The 20,829-nt window shown below is 32.4% G+C and overlaps 2 protein-coding genes across 2 annotated transcripts; both read right to left on the bottom strand.

The window, feature by feature from the left end:
- Nucleotides 1-72: 72 nt before the first annotated feature.
- LOC142546902 (glutamine--fructose-6-phosphate aminotransferase [isomerizing] 1-like) lies at nucleotides 73-13,648 on the bottom strand. The gene is made up of 11 exons (XM_075654870.1): nucleotides 13,264-13,648; nucleotides 12,288-12,460; nucleotides 10,517-10,625; nucleotides 5,319-5,464; nucleotides 4,894-5,058; nucleotides 2,533-2,893; nucleotides 1,899-2,149; nucleotides 1,617-1,731; nucleotides 1,280-1,535; nucleotides 1,036-1,204; nucleotides 73-633 (listed from the first exon to the last, which is right to left on the bottom strand). Exons 1-11 carry the CDS (start codon nucleotides 13,472-13,474, stop codon nucleotides 550-552), a joined length of 2,040 nt encoding a protein of 679 aa, XP_075510985.1. The 5' UTR covers nucleotides 13,475-13,648; the 3' UTR covers nucleotides 73-549.
- A 1,070-nt stretch (nucleotides 13,649-14,718) lies between these two features.
- Nucleotides 14,719-16,585, bottom strand: LOC142546903 (N-terminal acetyltransferase A complex catalytic subunit NAA10-like). Its single transcript, XM_075654871.1, has 2 exons — nucleotides 16,193-16,585; nucleotides 14,719-15,155 (listed from the first exon to the last, which is right to left on the bottom strand). The coding sequence occupies exons 1-2, from the start codon at nucleotides 16,490-16,492 to the stop codon at nucleotides 14,889-14,891; spliced, it is 567 nt and encodes a 188-aa protein (XP_075510986.1). The 5' UTR covers nucleotides 16,493-16,585; the 3' UTR covers nucleotides 14,719-14,888.
- Between the last annotated feature and the right edge of the window lie 4,244 nt (nucleotides 16,586-20,829).

Consider the following 20,829-nt stretch of genomic DNA (forward strand, 5'->3'; position numbering starts at 1 on the left):
CTCGAATCCAAATCCTTCCATCCAATCGCAGTACTACGTAAACATATGCATACATATTGTACAGGTTGAAAGTAGAACAAATACAGAATTACATAAAAGTAGACGAACATAATACAATGCCTAAACAGTGAACACTAAAAATGATGGGATTTCACCAATTATACTTTAGTACAATCTCTTTATAACAGTCGACTGCGGCTTTTAAGAATTAATCGTGCAAAACTAGCTCAACAAAAAAGAAAGGCTCGTGTCACATTACAAGCCCACTTCCCGCACAAATCTGAAGAGGCTCGAGGCCTCGTCCAAATGGACAACATAGACAGCCTTCCATGAACAGTTTCTCGATGACAGGGTATAACAAGGAGTGAACATGGGGATTAATGCAAAGCCACTTAGTTACATCACGTACCAATTACCGATTTCCCAGAAATTAATATGTGCGGATAATGGGATGAACCCGAATCACATAGCAAAATATTGCAGAAGAGCTTTATGCTATTGTCAAGGTTCAGAAGGCACATACAACCACAGGTCGAGTCTTTGTATTCCTCACTGAGTTGTAACACTCTTTGCAAGATTTCGTGGCTGATCAACGTTGTATCCCCGTAAAACAGTTAGATGATACGCCAAGAGCTGCAGCCAAAGAAAACTAACAGGGATCAAAGGAAGTCGCTAAAACTTCCATTCATATAAAACGCAAGTTCCTGATTTACGTTGACATTCAAGGGATATATAAAAGTAGGATCTCACACTTATTGTCATTATGCCAAAAGCTTAACTAATGGTAGTCGCATAACTCAAATTTTTTCAATTGTGCAACTGTCTAAACACCAGATTTCGATCATTATACCTACCATATGGTGTCCACGGGACAACAAAGGTAATTGTTGTTCCCAACGATAAGATTAATGAAACTCCAACTAGAACTTGTAGTTATTAGAAAGATGAACGAAGTTATGTTCTGAGACATGAAATTTTAGAATATGCACTCGCTAATAGAAAAAAGGTGGCAGATAAGTTACAAAGACAATTTACCTGCAATGGAACTATGTTGATTACAGGCTGTAGACAATCTTCAACCTGAGGAACTTCAATCACGCGGCAAGATCCACCAACACAGACAGATGCTGCATCTCCTTTAGTACACATGACTATTAGTCGACCCTTGCGAGCATGAAGTTGCTGAATGACCGACTGCTGTTTGCTGTTCATGAGAAGAAAATTTTAAGGAAATTCTCTTAATGAAAGCAATTGTGTTTCTTTAATACAAGAGACTAACCTGAAACAAGTATCGTGGGTGGCAATAACAACAACAGGAAGAGTCTCATCGACTAGAGCTAATGGACCATGTTTCATTTCACCAGCAAGCATACCTTCACTGTGCATGAGTGACACTTCTTTTACCTTCAAGGCTCCTTCCAGAGCTGTAGAGTAATTATATCCTCTTCCAAAAACAAGAAGAGATTGTTCGGCAATAAGTAACTTTGCAAGATCTTTCATCTCCTCATCTAGCTTCAGCACCTCTTTTACTTTACCTACAGTTTATTAAAAACATCGAACGCACATAAGTCATCAAAAAATATGTGGGGAAACAACAAAAGTTCACACATACGTACTTGGCAACTCAAATAGACCATCTATTATAGCTTCCCTTCTTGCTTGACTAGATGATGTGTCACCTCCAATTGCAAGCGCCAACATAACCATGACTACGATTTGGCTTGTGTATGCCTGTTTGATGAAATAAATAATTAGCTAACTTCATAAAAGGATGCTGACTCAGTCATAAGTATAAGGATTGAGAAACTCAACATCATTGATACCGAGCAACTTAGAACTAGGTCTTCTTTTCGTATTATTACGTAAATCAAATAAGGGTTTATATGCAGTTAGTTTACCTTGGTGCTGGCTACACCAATCTCACAGCCAGCATTTAGATGAACACCACAGTGGGTATTCCTGGCGATTGCACTACCAACAGTATTTGTGATGCCAACACACAATGCACCATTCTCAAGAGCATATTCTAATGCTAGTAAAGTATCAGCAGTTTCACCCGATTGACTAACAAAAATGGTTGTATCCTCTCTGTAAATGGGGCCCTGTCTATCCAAAAGATCACTAGCAATCTCCATTGTCACGGGAATACCTGCAGTGCCAGTAATGTAATTATTTTAGGAATGGATTCTCACCATTTGCATTAGAAATCTATACTCCATATTTAAGAAAGAGAGCGACCCAGAGTAAGCCCTTCTGGTCTATTTGGTTCAGCATTTTGTTTCTTAAAACGCCCCTCTATAATATAGTACTTTAGGTTCTCTAGATGTGAACACATTTTGGTCTCTTTGACATGTCTTTTTTCTAAGACATTTCTCCCTAGCACTGTATGAAGCTGTAAATTTATGTTATGTTAGAGACTTGATTTTTTAAAATTTCTAAAATAGTCTTGCTTTAATAATGATGTAGTACATTAAATTTTGATGTTTAAAATATAATTACATTCTACATATTAAATTTAGACGCGTGACTAACCAGAAAGTTCTTCTAAAATGGGCCTTGAAGCTAAAGCTGCATTATAACTTGTACCACAACCAATGAAAACAATCCTTCTGCTTCTTCTTATGGTTTTGAGGTGATCCTTTAATCCTCCCAAAAGGACACTCTTGGCTTTACAGGATCCTCCACGTAAAAGCCTTCCTCGCATTGATGTTGTAAGAGATTCTGGTTGCTCGTGAATTTCTTTCTGCATATAATGCTCGTACTCCCCTTTATTTATTTGTTCAACCTCCATTTCTAGAACAGATAGAGCACGTTCAATAGATGGGAGCCTAGTAAGAGTTCCCCCATGTTTACCTTTAATGTGATTGAACTTGAAAATGGAAGCACCTCCATCCTGGAGCCAACAATTTCAACAGAAGCGAAGCCCTTAAGTTCAGTAAAAAAATGAATAGAAACTCTATTTGTTTCTTTATTTTATATATATATATATATATATATATATATATATGCAAATAAATTACTAGATTTGCAGCGAGCATAAATAAATAAATCAGCTTCATGTTGGTATCATTCACGTCATATAACGCCCTTCAAACGATAAAAATCAAGATATTACAAATTTCAGCAAGCAGAAATTGGACCAAAAGACGTAACATTTGCACTGTGAACAAACCGGGAATGACTTCCAATGTTTTGGATCGTAACTCAGAATAATCTTCAATGAAACTATAAAATTGTAAAGTAGAATTTGCACTTTGCAGAGATGGATTGAAGCAAGTCAATGTAGGTGACTTGTATTTTGTGTGATAAAGATACAATGACCAAATATGAAATTCACAATTGAAGACGTTCAACATATTAAGGTAAGTCATTCCTTTATGTCTCTGAGGGTTGATGAATAGGACAAAGCTTGATAAACAACATCGAGATTCGCTACCAAAAAACCTGAGAACATATATCCTGTAAAGAAAGTATTTAGCTTGTCAAATATGATCATAGCAAGTCTTCTTCAAACATTATCCTCAACTCAATTCTCACCTTATCCGTTTCTTCTAAAAAATAATTGAACTACTTCCCCTTCTTCACAAGTTTAAATCACTGCCAGTGGATAGTTGACTGCAATGCTTTCAATAAATCTCAGCCATTGGGATAAGCAACCAACCATTTTTGGCAACATGGTTTCCTGATTAATCAAAATTCCAGGTGCAATCCCAGCCATTGGGAATATCAATCACCCACCCTGGTGCGCAACTCGTAACTTAAAATGAAGTTGAAGCAAATCCAATTACATATAATCATGTCACTAACCAAACATCCTCGATTCATAAAGTTCCTGAATGCACAAAATATATTATAAAATGACACCTTCAATTTTGGTTTAAAAAATTTATCTTTGTTTCGTACTTCATTGGTCAATTGACTTCCACTGAATTTAAAAAATAAAAAATACACTTTGAATGGTAGAAAGGAAGACTAGGAAATTGTGTCAATGCAAACAATGGGAGAACAAACATAGAACAGTAACATGTGCAACACACGCCAAAACCCTCCAGTAATTGTACAAATGATGGTTTCTCAAGTAAAGCAGTTCCTCTTCACCAAAGATCAAGTACAAAAGTCAGAATATACTTCCCTAAACTTATGTAAAATTAACACTCAAAGTCAAAAGAACTAATAAATACAAACTAAAGAAATGTCCCCAAACATTTACATCATTTGGTTCCATTCCATCCCTGTTTAACTACATTTGGTACCTTTTTAGGACCTTAGACAGAGAGAATGTCTTCATGTAAAAGTACTATAACCAATTTTCAAGTTATGATAGGATAGGGTCAATGCTTTTCTCATTTGATTCAAATTGAAGGGCGGGCAAGTCTGAAATACAGAAATTCAAGACTCTTAAGAAAGAGAACTTATTTAATTTTGTTGGTATTTCATAGCATAACAAAGATAATTGATTTCCAAAAACTGATCATGTGAATTTAAGTCAGTTTTAGACAAGCCTTTAAGTAGCAATAGTTAGGCATGCATCAGATAGAACAGAATATCTGGTCTTTTGGTCACCTCCAAAGCTCAAGATTTTTGCAAGGATCTGAAAAAAATAGTCACATTTTTACACCAATAATACTGCAGAAGTGCTTGCACACTCTGCAAACTAATAGTACAATATTCAGTTTCATGCATTTGCTGAAGAACAGAAAAAATGACTAGAAAAGGGAAGGATAGAACAGAAACTTAATCAGGAGACTTGGGAAATGATATTTTCTCAGGTCCAAAATTCAGAACATAACGAGCATGTGGTACTTCTTAAATGTTTGAAGTTAATTTAATGGTTAAGGGAATAATTGTGACAAGCGTGATTATAGAATACAATTTAGTAACAGTTAAAAGTACCTTGAGATGAACAACTTCATTGTCCTCAATCACCAAGACCTTTTTTGTATGCTCCACTAAAGCACTTGCATCACTCGAAAAAAAGAATTCTTTTGGTTGCCCGTTGCTCGAAAGATATTTCACATCATTAAAAGATGCACCATTGCTGGTTTGGTCTGTTAACTCCTGAAATAACGACAATATCATTTTCAGAACAGACTTAGCCAAAGTTTATGGGAATTTTTAGAAACAGCAGGCTTGTGCTTCAGTCAAGCACAGAGCTCTGTGGATATAAAAAGCTACAATAATTGTTTCATTCATCATGCATATAAATTTCGTGGACTGCCACATTTGCATTGTATGTTAATGCATCGACACGAGGCAACATACTACTTACTTGCATGTTAAAGTTTTGCATCAACAAGAGGTGGTAACATAGTACTTACTTTTACACCCAGGAGCAATGGACTGCCACGTTTGCATGCAATCAATTCATTGGGATAATGCCGGCTTTTGAAAATAAGGGCATATGCTCCTTCCAAATGTCTCATTACTTCAAGCACGACTTGACTAAACATCATACTCTTGTCACCTGTTGAGTAATTGGAACTTCGTAACCATGTCATAACAAATACTCGTACAAAAGCATAAGAAAGAACATAAAAAGTGATAAACAAGTGACCTGTTAAATTCTTATAGGAAGCTTTGCAGCTTAATCCATATTCCTATAAAAGTGTGGATAATAGAAAAGTTTTCTCATTGTGAACGGACATTATTACCCTTCACATGTTTACTTATTTTCATTATTAGGTAACATATGTGGTAATTTCACATTTAATCTATTAATTAATAATTAATACTAATTAACCACATTTTATGATTATGATTTCGTGCTTTTAACTTTCTAACAAAACATACTATTAAATTTACTTAATATTAATATCAAATATTTTTTTCATTTTAATAATTTTTTCTTGGACTTTCATTTAAATTCTAACTTAAATTGATTATGTTTTTTATTGTGCTATTTCAGTATCATTTGAATACATTCATGAATTATTAAAAATAAATTTTAATTTAATTAGATTTTTAAAAAAACTTCAAAAAATGAATCATGATAAAGTATTTGAATGCTTTGAATAAAGAGTCATTCAAATAATTCTAAATTTAATATTGACAAATGAAAAAACAAAAAATTTAAAATAATCATTATTATTTTTAAACTAAATAAAACGAATTGAATTGAAAATAAAATTACATTTAATCAAAATTTTAAATTTCTTTTATCAAACTATTAATTTCTAAATGCATGAACGAATATAATTTTTTATAAACCTAAATTTAATTGTGAATTTAAATAATATTAATCAAAAAAGTTAATAAATTTGAATCAGAAGTACCTATAAAAGTGTGGACAAATAAATCGTTCATCTACATACATTGGATGATATGATACTAGAAAAATATCGTTGTACAGTTGCTAAAATGAGAAAGAAATATATATAAAAAAATTTTCATTAGTTTTTTCTTTAATTGTTTTTAATTAAAAAAAGAAGAAAAATTGAAAAGGTTCGGCACAATATGAATCTAATGTATTGATAACCTTTTAATAATAATCAATTGAATTGAAATGATTTAATTTTTCAAACGATAATAAGAAAAACCTTAAAATATAAATATATAGTGAAAACGAATTCAAATTTTCTGTTAATAGCTTCTTTTCCAATTGTGAACGGACATAATTATCCTTTTTACATGCTTATTTATTTTCATTATTAAGTAACATATGTAGTAATTTCACATTTATTCTATTAATTAATACTAATTAATCACATTTTATGGTTATGATTTTGTAATTTTGACTTTCTTCCCATGTCTTTCTTTTATTCTAATAATATTTAATTAAGTCATATTTCATTTAAAAAAATTATATATATATATATATATATATATATAGATCTGTGAATGATAGAAAAATTTTCTAATTGTTGTAAATAAGCATGAGAAATAAAGTTGAGTATATTTATATTTTAATTTATATGTAGCAAATAAGTCATCTCCATGTTCTTAAATGTTTGAGCTACTTTTTAAAAAAGATACTATTAAATTTACTTAATATTAATATCAATTATTTTTTCGATTTTAGTAATTTTCTTGGACTTTCATTTAAATTCTAAATTAAATTAATTACATTATTTATTGTTCTATTTCACTATCATTTGAATAATTCAATGAATTATTAAAAATAAATTTTAATATAATTAGATTTTTTAAAAAAACTTCAAAAAATTATATATATGAAGGGCCCATGATAAAGTATCTGAGTGCTTTTCATGAAAAGTCATTCAAATAAATTCTAAATTAAATATTGACAAATGAAAAAATAAAAAAATTAAATAATCATTATTATTTTTAAATTAAATAAAACGATTTGTAATTGAAAATAAAATTATATTTAATCAAAATTTTAAATATATTTTGTCAAACTATTAATCTCTAAATACATGAACAAATATAATATATTATAAACCTAAATTTAATTGTGAATTTAAATAATATTAATAAAAAAATTAATAAATTTGAATAAGAAGTACATATAAAAGTGTGGACAAATGAATCGTTTATCCACATACATCGAATGATATGATACTAGAAAAATATTGTTGTACAGTTGCTAAAATGAGAAAGAAATACGTAGAAAATCAATCAATTTTTTCATTAGTTTTTCCCCATTAATTTTGATACTAAATAAATTTAATGACTAATTGTTTTAATTACTCTCATAGATTCTGTTTTATTTAAGTCTCCCCATATTTATATATTATCAAATAGTACTCAATCATAAAAATAATGACATGACATTTTATTTATATTTGTAGAATTATTTACATACAAGTACATAATAACAATTATATTGAAAAAAAGTAATCAAACATTAAATAAAAAAATCAATAAACACTTAATTTGAACCAAAAAAAATATTTTGAGCTTATTTACATATGTTATCACAATTGATATTTTTTCAGCTTATTTTTCTAAAAAAAATCAATGACGGCATCTATTATATGAAGAAAAAAATAGAGTCAAATGGTACATAGATAAAATTATTAGAAAATTGTTTTAAAAAATGAAACAAATGAGTCAAAAAGGAGTAAAAGCAAGATATTCCTGCATATATTTCTTAGTATAACGTTACCATAACTAAATTGGAAGTTATGTTGGTGTAGAGTAAGTCTCTTGTGAGACGGTCTCACGAGTTTTTATCTGTGAGACGGGTCAACCTTACCAATATTCATAATAAAAAGTAATACTCTTAGCATAAAAAGTAATATTTTTTCATAGATGACTCAAATAAAAGATTCGACCCACAAAATTGATCTGTGAGATCATCTCGCAAGAGTTTTTATGGTTGGTGTAATGAGAATCACCAGTTGTGCAAATAATATATACAAATTAGAATTTAAATGAGAGGGAGAAAATAGTCTATAATTAATTTTCTATATTTTATGTTAAAATTCTAAATTTCTATCTTTGTGATGCCTTTGAATTTGTATAGAGGAATAGATAATTTTATCTATTTACAATTGTAAAACAATTAAGTTATGACAATTATATCACTTATATTAATATGATATAATAAATTTTAAAATATGAAAAAAAAATGTTAGACCATTATAAATATGACATTTTCATCATTCATCTGACACCTTCTAAAATATTTCTTATTATCATGAGTCGCAATTTGACCATCCCGATTAATAATTAATAAGAATTGATTATCCATTTTTATTACTATCTCATTATTATTTATTATCTCATGCATCACCATTTTATGATGTTAAATTTTATTGTTTTTAATTAACAAAAAAAAGAAAAAAGTTGAAGAAGTTAGGCACGATATGAATCTAATTTATTGATAATCTTTTAATAATAATCAATTGAATTGAAAAATATTATTATACTTAAGTAATTATAATTTATTCTAATTAAAATTTATTAACTTTTTAATGTCTAATATATATAGCTTCGAACCTTAGCAAATGTAATTATAAAAAAATGAGAGGATAATGATTATGATGATACATGACACTGAAGATTAATTTAGAGTGGTGGTATTTTTTTCTCTTTTCTGATATAAATAATGATATTTCAATTATTAATTTAAGGAAATGAATCTTCATTTAATAAAATTGTTGGAAATGAAGTTTTCTTAGTTCACTGCTTTAAACAAATATATCTAAGACATAGAAGGGGTTAGGGATGACAACTTTTCCCACTGGTTTGGGACCCCGCGGGGAAAACCCGAAACGGGGATGAGATCCCCATTTTTTTGGGTTGGGGTTTGGGATTGGGTATTTTTTAAAATCTCCGAAGTAGTTCGAAACGGATATGAGTTTACTATCCCCATCTCCGAACTCGTCCCGCCCCGCCCCCGCCCTGTTGTCATCCTTAGAAGGGGTGAATGAAGTATTTATTTATTTTATTTTCAATTCTTGTGTTTAAATATATTAATTTTTTTTTCTCAAAATACCATTTGTGTCCATAGGCTTTCTTTAGCTAATGTAATGTTTTATTATTATTTTATATAATTTATTGACTAACGAAATGTAGGTTTGTGAAAGATTTCGAATTTATGATATTTATGTCGTTATAGTTTGGAATATAACTTAAAATGAAAAATTATTGTCACATGTTCTTAATTATTCCAAAATTATAAGTAAGTACTATTTTATATTTTCAAGATGTAATTTTTACATTTTAGGAACATATTTATCAATTAATTGATGTAATGAATAGATAAATATCAACATCATGTACTAAAATATCTCTTCCACTCTTATATTGCTTAATCAATTCAAATCCTTTCATATCATTCTATTTGTATTGTTATGTTAGTTCAATTTAGTACTTAATCTGATAAATCATTATTCCAAATTCTTATAATTTGTTTTGATCTATCTTTTTCTTAACGAAATGTTGTTTGATGGATTGGATCACGTTATGCAAAGATTAAAAATATTTTTATTATTAATTTATTTTTTAGTTATTTTTTTTATATGGGTTCATGTGCGGAATGCACGTGCTTTTATGCTAGTCCAGTAAAAAGTACCAAAAACAACAGGAGAAACATATGCCAAAAACAATCACACTGATGATAAAGGATTATCATACATGAGCCAAGATACGTGAAATATCAATAGACCCAAAGGAAACAGGTAGAATTGCTAGCCACACACTATGAAACTTTCCTACTGTTTCAGAATTAGCCAGAATTTGTTTTTCTCACCAAAGTTGCAATTTCTATCTCTCCCCTGTATTTTTCCCTTTTAAAAGCAGCATTACAGCATTTCAGGTTCATGAAGCTTGTGTATTTGTTTGTGCACTAGATAAGGCATTTACGCACAATTTGATTATTTATTAATGAATTCCAATGCATTAAACCACCAAATTTGTTGTATGTTTTAATATGGTTAATTTTATTGCTGTTGTTTTCAATGTGATGAATTGATGGAAAAAGTGCAGCTTTTATGCACACGATACTTGATTTATGATTAAACTATGTATGGAGAGAAGAAAAGAGACATTAAACAAGAGGAACTAGACTTTTAGCAATTATTGTCCCACAATTATGGCGGTAAAATACCTTCTTCGTTTGCATTATCAAAGATGAACTTTGCAAGCTTTGGAATTACTTCCGTATCTGTTTCAGATTCAAAGGTAAAACCATGCCGAACCAGTGTCTCTTTTAATACCTAAAAACCACATTATTAGAATGGACAAGAAATAGAAAAATTGGGGATAGATTATCGAAATGCAAATGAATATGCACACAAGCTCTAGAACAATGACATCTTAAGTCTATGTAGAAATACGGTAAAACCAAGGATATATAAAAAATGTCATCTTGATGTATATGAGAAGAGATTCATTTTCTTAGCCATAAGACCAAGTAAATCAAATTACCACAGCAATGGAGACGCTGAAAACAAGTTCAGTAGCAACGGTTATTCATATAGCACCATATTATCCACTTGATATCTTCCAGCAATGTGAGCAGGAAAGTGCTAAAGAATAGGACTTAAGTCTAAGTCCACCTCAAAACTAGCTCAATGGGGGAAGATTGTCCAAATTTATATATAAAACTCTCAATTACTTAATCCAGCAGATATGAGACATCTAAGACCACCCCCTCAAGATCAGGAATGAACAACTAGAGCGTAATGTTTATAAGACATTAATGGGTGGCCCACCAGTCCAACATGTAACGTTGAGTTTGAGCTCTGATAACATATTAAGATTAAGACTTTTGCCTAACTTCACACCAAAAGCTCAAGGGTAGAGTTAGACCCAAATCTCAATTTTAACATGATATCAGAGCTCAAGTCTACTATTATGTGTTGGACTGCTCTATGGGTCATCCGATAATGTCTTGTAAACTTCACGCTCCAGTTTTTCATTTCTGAGTGTGAGGGGGTGTGTTTCATATCACACATCAGTTGGAATAAGTCATTTGGAGTTGTATATATTAACTTGGACAATCATCACCCTGAAACTAGTTTTTGAGGTAGAGTTAGCCTCAAGTCCTAATCTTAACAGAAAGCATGAAGCTACCGAACATATTATTCCACATGAAACACATAGTTGTACATTTTCCCATTCAGACGCATTGATGAGATCAAATCCGAAAACCCATTAAACTAGATATTCCAGGATGCCAGGCAGCAGATAAAAATACAATCTAATCAAAATAAGTAAAATGAGTTATAAGGTTTCAAATACTAGTTCAACTAGGAGTTACTAACTTGAGCTGTAAGGCTTCAAATATTAGTTCAACTAGGTGTTCCTAGTTAGTAACTTTTACTTTCTGGTCATGTAAAATATACGCCAATAGGTGTATTCCATTTCAGACACAGGCTTATATGATGCTGGAATTCATATTAATAATTTCCTATCCATAATCAAGCTTTTGTCATAGTAAGAATGATAATATCTACTGCAGAAATATCTCGCAGTTTATCTCAAAACAAGACCTTGACTGTGTTTCTCGTGAATTCTCACTCCTGCAATTCTTCTTTGCATCAAGAATTGGAAACATTTCACAACCCAGACAAGAGTTCAAACTAGTAGAGCTTAACTTGAAGCTTAAGCTAATAAGAAATACAAAGCTTGCGTGTGCCGCAAATATCGAACTCCAGCTTGTTGAGTATTTCACAGATTTTCATGTGGTCAAGCAAGACATAATGCTGAAAAAGTCATAAAGAAACAAAACAAACTTTTGTAGAATAATGAAGCAACGGCGAAGGCTGTAAATGCAAATAGTCAATCCAACAACAAATATATCTGCTGACCAGATCATATGTTTTCTGTAAAAGAAGATATGTGATAAGAGTTAAAAAGACAAGAGGCAAACCAACCTCATAATTGGTTATAACCCCATTGTGAACAACCAAGAATTCATTCTCTGGATCAGAAGTCTGAGGATGACTATTTCTTGGAGCTGGTTCCCCATGTGTAGCCCAGCGTGTGTGCGCAATTCCAGCATGAGTTGAGAATGATTCTTCCAAATTTAAATTTGTGGCACCAACTTCTGAGAATATGAACTGATAATAATCACTCGAATGTGGAAGAAAATGTAAGTGGATAAGAAACTTCACTTGCACAAAAAACCAAATCATAGCCACTGCAACTAAGTAGTCATCCCACAACAAAGTTGTGGCACCAACTTCTGAGAATACGAACTGATAATAATCGCTCGAACGTGGGAGAAAATGTAAGTGAATAAGAAACTTCATTTGCACAAAAAAACAAACCATAGTGGCACTTGAAATGATTTATTGGTGAGATCGTATTTTTTTCTCCCATATTTTAGGTGAATCGTGCCATTTCTTAAAACAAAAGATGGAATTTATCTTGTGTTCTTATTTGTTAGATATCTCATCCGCATTAAGTTATTGGGAGTTTATATATGAAGTTGGACAATCTCGATTGGAACTAGCTTTGTCATGGAGTTAGACCCAAGTCCTAATCTTGATATTATCAACAAACCCACAAATGTAGCACTGTTAAAAATGTGATCACGCAAGATACTAATCTGTTAATTTAGCTCCATTACAAGAGAAAAGAAGATGGGATATTGTATAAAATGACTTAAACCCTAATATGAAACTTAAACACGCGTAAAATCACAATAAATTCCATTAAAAATTGTCGCATATTCAAATATGAAAAAAAACATTCTTGCGATGATTATTACGAATAGAAGATAAATAAACCCAAAACCAACGTCACTATGACTCCATCCTAAACAAAAACCAAAGTACATCGCCGAAAATCCATGATCCAGATTAAAACCCAACAAAAATGGAAATAGAAACGAGAAAAAAGAATCACCTTGGTAGACAGATTTGACTAAGGTCTCAATGTTGCCTTCTTGGCGAAACACGAGAGATGCAGTGGAAGCTTCATGAGCATAATCAATGGAAATTCCGGCGGAATCATAGCCTCTGTACTCCAAACGGCGGAGTCCATTGAAAAGCAATCGTAAAATATAACTTCTCTCTCTACTCACGTTGAAATTCAGGTATGCGAAAATCCCACACATTTTAAATTGTTTTTGTTGCTTGATTTGTCTCTACAAATTCAGGGGTTGGTCAAATCTGTTCGATTTCTACAAATATATGGAGAAAATGGAGTGAGAAGGAGCTGAGGGTGGTGAGAAGGAGAGACGAAAATAATTGAGTGACTTTTTGGATTTTGGAGCTTCCTTTGACCAACGGTGGCTTCTTTTTTTATATATATAAATGGAAATTGTAGTTTTATCAATTTTGAATTTCTGTAATTACAATAATTGTTTTTTCTAAAAAAATTGTACAATAAATTTAACAAATTCTAAAAGCATTACTCCAAATCCAAATTTACGAATTACGGATTCATATATCTGCTATCTCTAATTCTATATTATTTTCTTCTTTCTCAACTATTTTATAAAAATAGTTATAAACAATTTAAAATCTTCTTGAAATAAATACTCGATGAGTATTTCGTATTATTGGAGGTGTTACAATGCTCTCTCCAATTTAGGCATAATTAGTACATTTGTGTTCATATATATGTAGTTGCTCATTTGGGTTGTATTTTGGGCAGTTTGGTTATCGTTTTCAATATCATGTTGAGGTTCTTTCAAAACCTGCAATCTGCATGGATATTCTTAATAGAAGTAAAATCATATATATTATTTTCGTCTCGGATATTTATGTCTCACCTTAACTTTTAATTCAACATTCATTTGCAGACGATCATCTAAACATGTAAAAAGAGCGTAGTTATATACTTGATGAGTTGAATGATTATTTAAAATGTTTGGATGTTTTTTGAAAGCAAGTTTTGAATTTGCCGGATCAACGACCACTCAGGTCGCAAATACTCAGAGGATGTCATCACTGCTTGGATTGCTTCCATAGAATCAGAAAAGAGCTAAACGTTTATCACTAGGCAATATGATGCATGAAATATGCCTACGGACACAGAACAAAAATGTGATGTGAATAGAGCATATTAATATCTAAAAAATTTAAAGAAAAAATATGAGATCATATGACTTTCTATATAGATAAATAACCAATTCAATCACTAGAGACACGTAATCCACGTGTAATTAATAGTTATGGCCAAAATTTAGATTAGGTTTTCTGATATAAAGATCACATAATGGATCATACATGAATATTTTTGACTTTCCCTGCACAAAAGTATGGAGAAAATATTGAAGCACATGCGTAGGTATCCACTAAGAGCTGTCATGTTTCTTCGAGGTGAACATTATAAAACAAATTAGCAGTCTCTGTATAAAATTATGAAGCCAGGATTAATAAAACCCAAGGATGTATAAATGCGCAACACATTAATAAGTCTATAACAATTATCCAAGCTTCCAGGACATTGCTAAGAAAGTTCAGAGCTTTTTTCACACATCAAGCATGGAAACTGACGAAATTCTGACCCTTGCATTAATCTCATCACTCGGTTTTGGCTGCTGCTAACTCATGCTTTTCCTCTGCTTTCATATCTGCAGAACAACAACCGCCACCATGATGGTGGTGGTGGTGGTGGGGCTGGTGCTTCTTACCCTTCAATTGCTTCCTCATATCATAGGCATCCTCACCATCGGCATAATATTTAGCCTCTACATCATGAATCTTGTATTCCAAAGTCTCAGTGTACAAATTGAATGCAGCCCTATTGCTTTTCCTTACGTGCAGAGATACATATTCCGCCCCATAAACCTGTTCAAGAAACAAACGCAAGGTTTAATTATCTGTTGAAGTGGACGTAATTCAATTTCTATCTGCCAATGGCACTCATGTGAAATAATACCGAGAATAGAGTAAATTGATCAACCTCAGTGTACATATTATAACACAATCACGAACCAAGAGCAAAAAGGCCCAGAACGAGCAACTTATTCATTCTGCCGTAACGTTCCAACTTCAAATCTGAAGCACGAATGATGCCACATAATGACTGTAAAACTTAGAGACCTATTTTAATCTCAATTGTGTGTTAGACTAAGAAAAATAACGGATTTTCGAAACAATATGGTGCACTTGCAAAAAATTTAAATCTAAACAAGAAAGCAGTGCATAAAGTTCTTTTTTACTATATATTTTCTCACACTATATCCTAGATTCAAATGGCGTGTAGGTAAAATAAACTTGGCATGAGAATATGATTTTGCTTTCCGTAGGCTCATACAAACCAATAGCCACGGAAAAATTAAGAACATATTGGTATTTAAAAAAAAAAAGCGAGGATGCTAGGACTAGGAAAAGGATAAAAATATTATCATAGCTTGTCCAAATTCACAACCCATTCACAGGCACAAGTAGTGTTCATTTGGGAATGCTTAGTTATTTATCTCAAAAGCAAAATAATTTTAAGAAAACTGAAAGACAATTACTTGAGAACAAAATTCAGAGAAGTGAGAAATCAAGTTTCATGGATTTGAATTAGTAGTTGGGGAAGAGCAGGGGATGGGGTGAATTGTAATCTTAGGAGTGCAAACATTTCGCGCCTCTCCTGCTAGATCCATCCTTAAACATATAACATTAGCAAACCATGATATGCAGAGAAGAGAAATTAGTCTGAGATTGAAACTGGGAGACGTAATATCCAAATTATAAATAATTTCATTAAAGCTTCATATTTTACATCAACTTCAAATCGGCATCCTTAATCCAATTACACTAACTCAAAATTTAATCCGCCAAATCACCCAGCACAGCTAAACAAATAGAAAGCCAAATGAAAATTCGTCAAGAACCTGTTCCATGGCGTTTTGGGCAGCAGTCATGAGCTTGGTGGCGAGGCCCAGTTTGCGGTGCGTCCTCAGCACCGCTAGCGAGGTGATGTGGCCGTGGCATTCGGAGGATTCCTCCTCCATTTTCGCCAAAACGTATCCCACAATCGTCCCGTTGTAATCCTCCGCCACGTACAGTAGCTGCGGCCATGACAGGATGTGGTAGAAGTAGTACTTCATCTGGTAGTTTTCCGGCAGGCAGAACAAATTGCAGGCCTGCATAGCCAGTAGATCATCCACTGTCGCCTTCCTGATGCACACCATGGTTGAATTCACGGACTAGGGTTTAGGAGGGACTGAATACTGATTGATTGGTGGCGAAGATGAAGATTTTGGTGACTTTTTGTGTGGTGTGGCTACTTTATTTATTTATTTTTATTTTATTTTTTTGAAGGTTCTTCTTTAATTATTATATTTTTTTTTGGACAAATTATTTATATATATATTTTTCGCAAGAATATAACTAATTTTATCGATTTATATATTTAAATTCAATTGTAAAATTATATATAACTTTAAAGTTAGTAAAGTTTCATTCCAATTTGGTTTCTAAGTCTAGTTTAAATAATTATTTCAAAGTTACTTTTAAACATATTAATAAATTATGATTAATTAAATATATTAAAATTAATAGGTGATTCACAACTTACTAAATAAAATTTATTTAATTTAATATAAAATATAATTGTTGGCCTGAAAACTATTATTTTTTGTCCACAAAGAAAATGAAAAAGCTAACAAAAAAAAAAGGACTATGCAAAAGAATTTGATGTGCTGAATTTAGGCAGTTGGAGGAAAAATGTCTAGGTCACTCAAACACGTACAAGATCGTAGAAAGATGGACATCAACTCAGATCTATAACAAAGCTTTCAAATTTTCATTATTTTGTTCATAATTATTTCAAGTTTATTTCAATTTACGGGATTCGTTTTCATCTTTCAAATTTGTAAAGAACATATTTGTTTCAATTCTTAATGACTTAGTCATGTTTTAATGTCAGAAGTTTGTAAGCTACGAAGGTCATTTATGGATTAAAACATACTTCTTGACAGTGAAAACGCAAATTTTCTAATGTCGTGATCTTTGCTGGTTATCGTCAATCTCAAGAATTTCTTGCATTCTCACCTACAAATTAGAGATCTTGGGGTTCTAAAATATTTTTTAGAAATTGAGATCGTCTCGCCCGATCTAAAGAATGATTTATTCATCTTAGCATAAGTATGGCTTGGAACTAATTGGAGAGATGGGAGTGGCTGGTGCTAGGCCTTATGACATGCCCATGGAACAACATACGAAGTTGACTAGTTATGCCCTGGATATGCTCTCTCATTCTACCAATCCTGATGGTACACTTGACCCTTTGCTCTTTGATCTAGATTCATATCAAAGATTGGTTTGGAGATTAGTTTATTTTAAAATTACAAGACACCCGACATATGCTATGTTGTTCCGACATTGAGTTAGTTTATGAATGATCCTAAACAATCCAGCAGTCAGAGTGGTCAAATATATAAAAAACAATCCTAGTTTAGGGATTTTATTGTCAACCAACAGTTCTCCAACCGGAGACCTTGTCCTATGACCCGTAGATTCTTGACAAGTTTCTATATCAAATTTAGAGAGTATTTCGAGCTCTTGGGGAACAAAGAAGCAAAGCAATGTTTCTCGATCTTATGTGGAAGTAGATTATCAAGCTATGACCACAACTATTTGTGAAATAATTTGGCTTTCTGAATTATTATCTGACATGAGAGTTACTTTGTTGGGTCTAACAAATCTCTTATGTGATAATCAGGCGGCGATCCACATTACAACCAATCTCATGTATCATGAACGCACTAAACATATTAATAACGATTGTAATTTTTACCTTTTCATCTTCTTACTCTCTCATTTAATGATTTGAGATGCAATTTCAACGGTCCAGTTGTTTGCTTCTACCAAGCCGCACCAGTCTTGGGAATTTTGCCTTTAGTATGATTCTTCCTCCGTTTCAGACACATGATCTTTCACTTTTCAAAAAAAAAAAAAAAAGTTCTCTTTTCCCAGAAAAAAATATAGCCATTAGTCAATTCAAGAAATAAATCCCAACATCAAACAACTTACAGTTCATCTAACATCAAGATTTTAAATTTGAGACGAGATTTGAATTCCTCCAACTCAAAATATAAAAATCACGCATATGTAATATTAATATCGATAATCATAATGTGACAAAACATAAGTCATTAGATCAATTATTATGGTTGTACAATAATTTAAACTCAACCGATGTAATCACTTGGTTTTTTAATTAAATCAAACCAAGATTTTGCCAAACCATAACAATTTATCTGCTCTATATTTTTGTAACCCTAATATTGTGGAGATAGCGGCCCGTTTCAGTTCTTTTATTTATATATAATTATAATGTAACTAGCAAGTAAATCCATTATTTTCCCACGTCTGTGATGGTAGAATCTATTCTATTCCACCAAAATCTCCATTATCTTTCGCCTATCGGTCCTCGTTTATCTTCTTGAGTAGGTTTTTTGTGAGACGATCTCACGAATCTTTATCTGTGAAACGGGTCGATCCTACCGATATTCACAATAAAAAGTAATACTCTTAGCATAAAAATAATATTTTTCATTGATGACCCAAATAAGATATCAGTCTCACAAAATACGACTCGTGAGACCGTCTCACACAAATTTTTGCATATCTTCGTTGGGTACATGATAACAGAAACATATCTTATTCCAATTTAACCAAATCTCCTAATTTGTTTTCAACATCATCAAGATTTTAATTTAATCAATATCTTCTAATTCATCATCTAGAATATAAAGGCGGTGCACATATCTAACCATATATGATATTCATGTAATCTTATATATATATATATATGTGTGTGTGTGTGTGTGTGTGTGAATATTACATCAGAAACATCAGAAACAATAAAATAAAGTGTGAGCCAAGTTTCAAAATCTTATGTTATTAATTAATAAATTAAGATACCGAAAAAATTAATTTTCGTGTGAGATAATTCATTGACTGACCTTTCAGCCTTCGGGCTTTAATGGGTGGAAAAGAAGCAGTACCGGATGCTTATCAAACGCGTGTTGAATAAACAATTAAGACGAACTGACACGGACAAGAATATTTGACAATCAAATTATTTACTTTTTTCTTTAAATTTGGGCGACCCTTTACATACGTGCAAGGAACATAATAAATAATTAATGAATACAAAGATCTTAAACCATACAGAAAACCACATGCAAGTTGCTGGTTTTGTTCAAATTTAATTTAAGCAAATGTTTATCCAAAGCAACTCACAAGTCACGACTTGACTGGTTGTTTCATGCCCACTTGTTTTTTTAAAATAATGTGCCTCCACCATATATAAACATCGATCACCTAAAACCACAAAAAACAAGTTAAAAGAGTTTTATCTGCCATGGTACTTGTAATTCAAAAACTTTGCCAATCCCTCAAATTACCTTCCAAGCTGGAAGATCACCACCTGAATTCGAAGGCCCTGTTGGCGTCATTACGCAATTTTCGGTCCAAAATATCGAATTTCGTGAGCCAAACCTCGTTTCTAAAGGAATCTGGATCGAATGATCTGTCGCTGGCCGGGCTATCCCAGTGTTTTGAGTTGATACATGTTACCAGCAAGGCTTTAGCTAAGCTGGTGGTGGAGATAGACTACCCCATGAGTACATGGGGTGGCAGAGCCATCGAGAATTACTTCAACTTCACCTTAAACTTCCTACACTTGATAAATTGCATTACCTCCTCTGTTGCATACGTCAATGAAGCCAAGATTTCGGTTTTCCATGCCCTGAATCAGTTCAAAAATCCAACACATTCTGCGGCACGAAAATTTAAGAGAATCCCTTCAAGAAATCTGGGATTGGAGTGGAAAGAGGTAACGGGCTTATTTGTGACAGAGGAGAAGCCATTCTCGGAGAAGGAATATGTGGTTCTTGAAGCTTTGACCGCGACAAAAATGATCGGATACTGGGCACTTGGTTTAATACTCTCTGGTTTGTGCAGTGATGCTAAACCATACAAGGAACTGAGAAGAATTTCGGGGGGGTTCGAAGACTCCTCGATCAAAGGGCTAAACTTGAGATTCAGTCAGATGATAGGATCAAAGTGTGTTGCAAAAGAGGTCGAAGAGTTGAATGATATGCTGGAGAGGGTCCCGGAGGCGATATCGGGTAAACGCTGGGACGAGGGAATCAAGAAGTTAAAGACGAGATTGGAAGTAGGTGGAAAATCTGGTGCAGGAACATAGAGAAACAAGCAAACAATCTGTTCTCTGAAGTCTTGGCGACCAGAAATCAACTGTTAGACAATTTTCGGCTCACAAAACAGAACATGTAGACTCGGGAGGATGGATCTGTCATTTTTCTGATAATTTTGTTCTATATATATATATATATATTTTACAATACATCAAGTCATCCCCTGGATTAAATAAATTAGGTGTGTGTAGATAATTGTTTGCAGTTACGTGGGTAATATATATAATATGTAAATGAACCGTGAATATGTAAATCTTGCGATAGTGGATGTTAGCTGTTAAATACATACGAAAACTCGAGTT

Source organism: Primulina tabacum, chromosome 5 (assembly GCF_025594145.1).
Source record: "Primulina tabacum isolate GXHZ01 chromosome 5, ASM2559414v2, whole genome shotgun sequence".
NCBI classification, from domain to species: Eukaryota; Viridiplantae; Streptophyta; class Magnoliopsida; order Lamiales; family Gesneriaceae; genus Primulina; species Primulina tabacum.

Bases quoted from the DNA above. Each gene is read 5' to 3' on its own strand.
- LOC142546902 (XM_075654870.1), bottom strand. From the start codon at position 13,474: ATGTGTGGGATTTTCGCATACCTGAATTTCAACGTGAGTAGAGAGAGA. The intron at 12,461-13,263 runs GTGATTCTTTTT...TCATATTCTCAG, and splicing joins AGTCAAATCTGTCTACCAAG to AAGTTGGTGCCACAAATTTA. The intron at 1,205-1,279 runs GTTAGTCTCTTG...TCTCATGAACAG, and splicing joins ACCCACGATACTTGTTTCAG to CAAACAGCAGTCGGTCATTC.
- LOC142546903 (XM_075654871.1), bottom strand. From the start codon at position 16,492: ATGGTGTGCATCAGGAAGGCGACAGTGGATGATCTACTGGCTATGCAG. The intron at 15,156-16,192 runs GTTCTTGACGAA...TTTCTTGAACAG, and splicing joins CCCAAAACGCCATGGAACAG to GTTTATGGGGCGGAATATGT.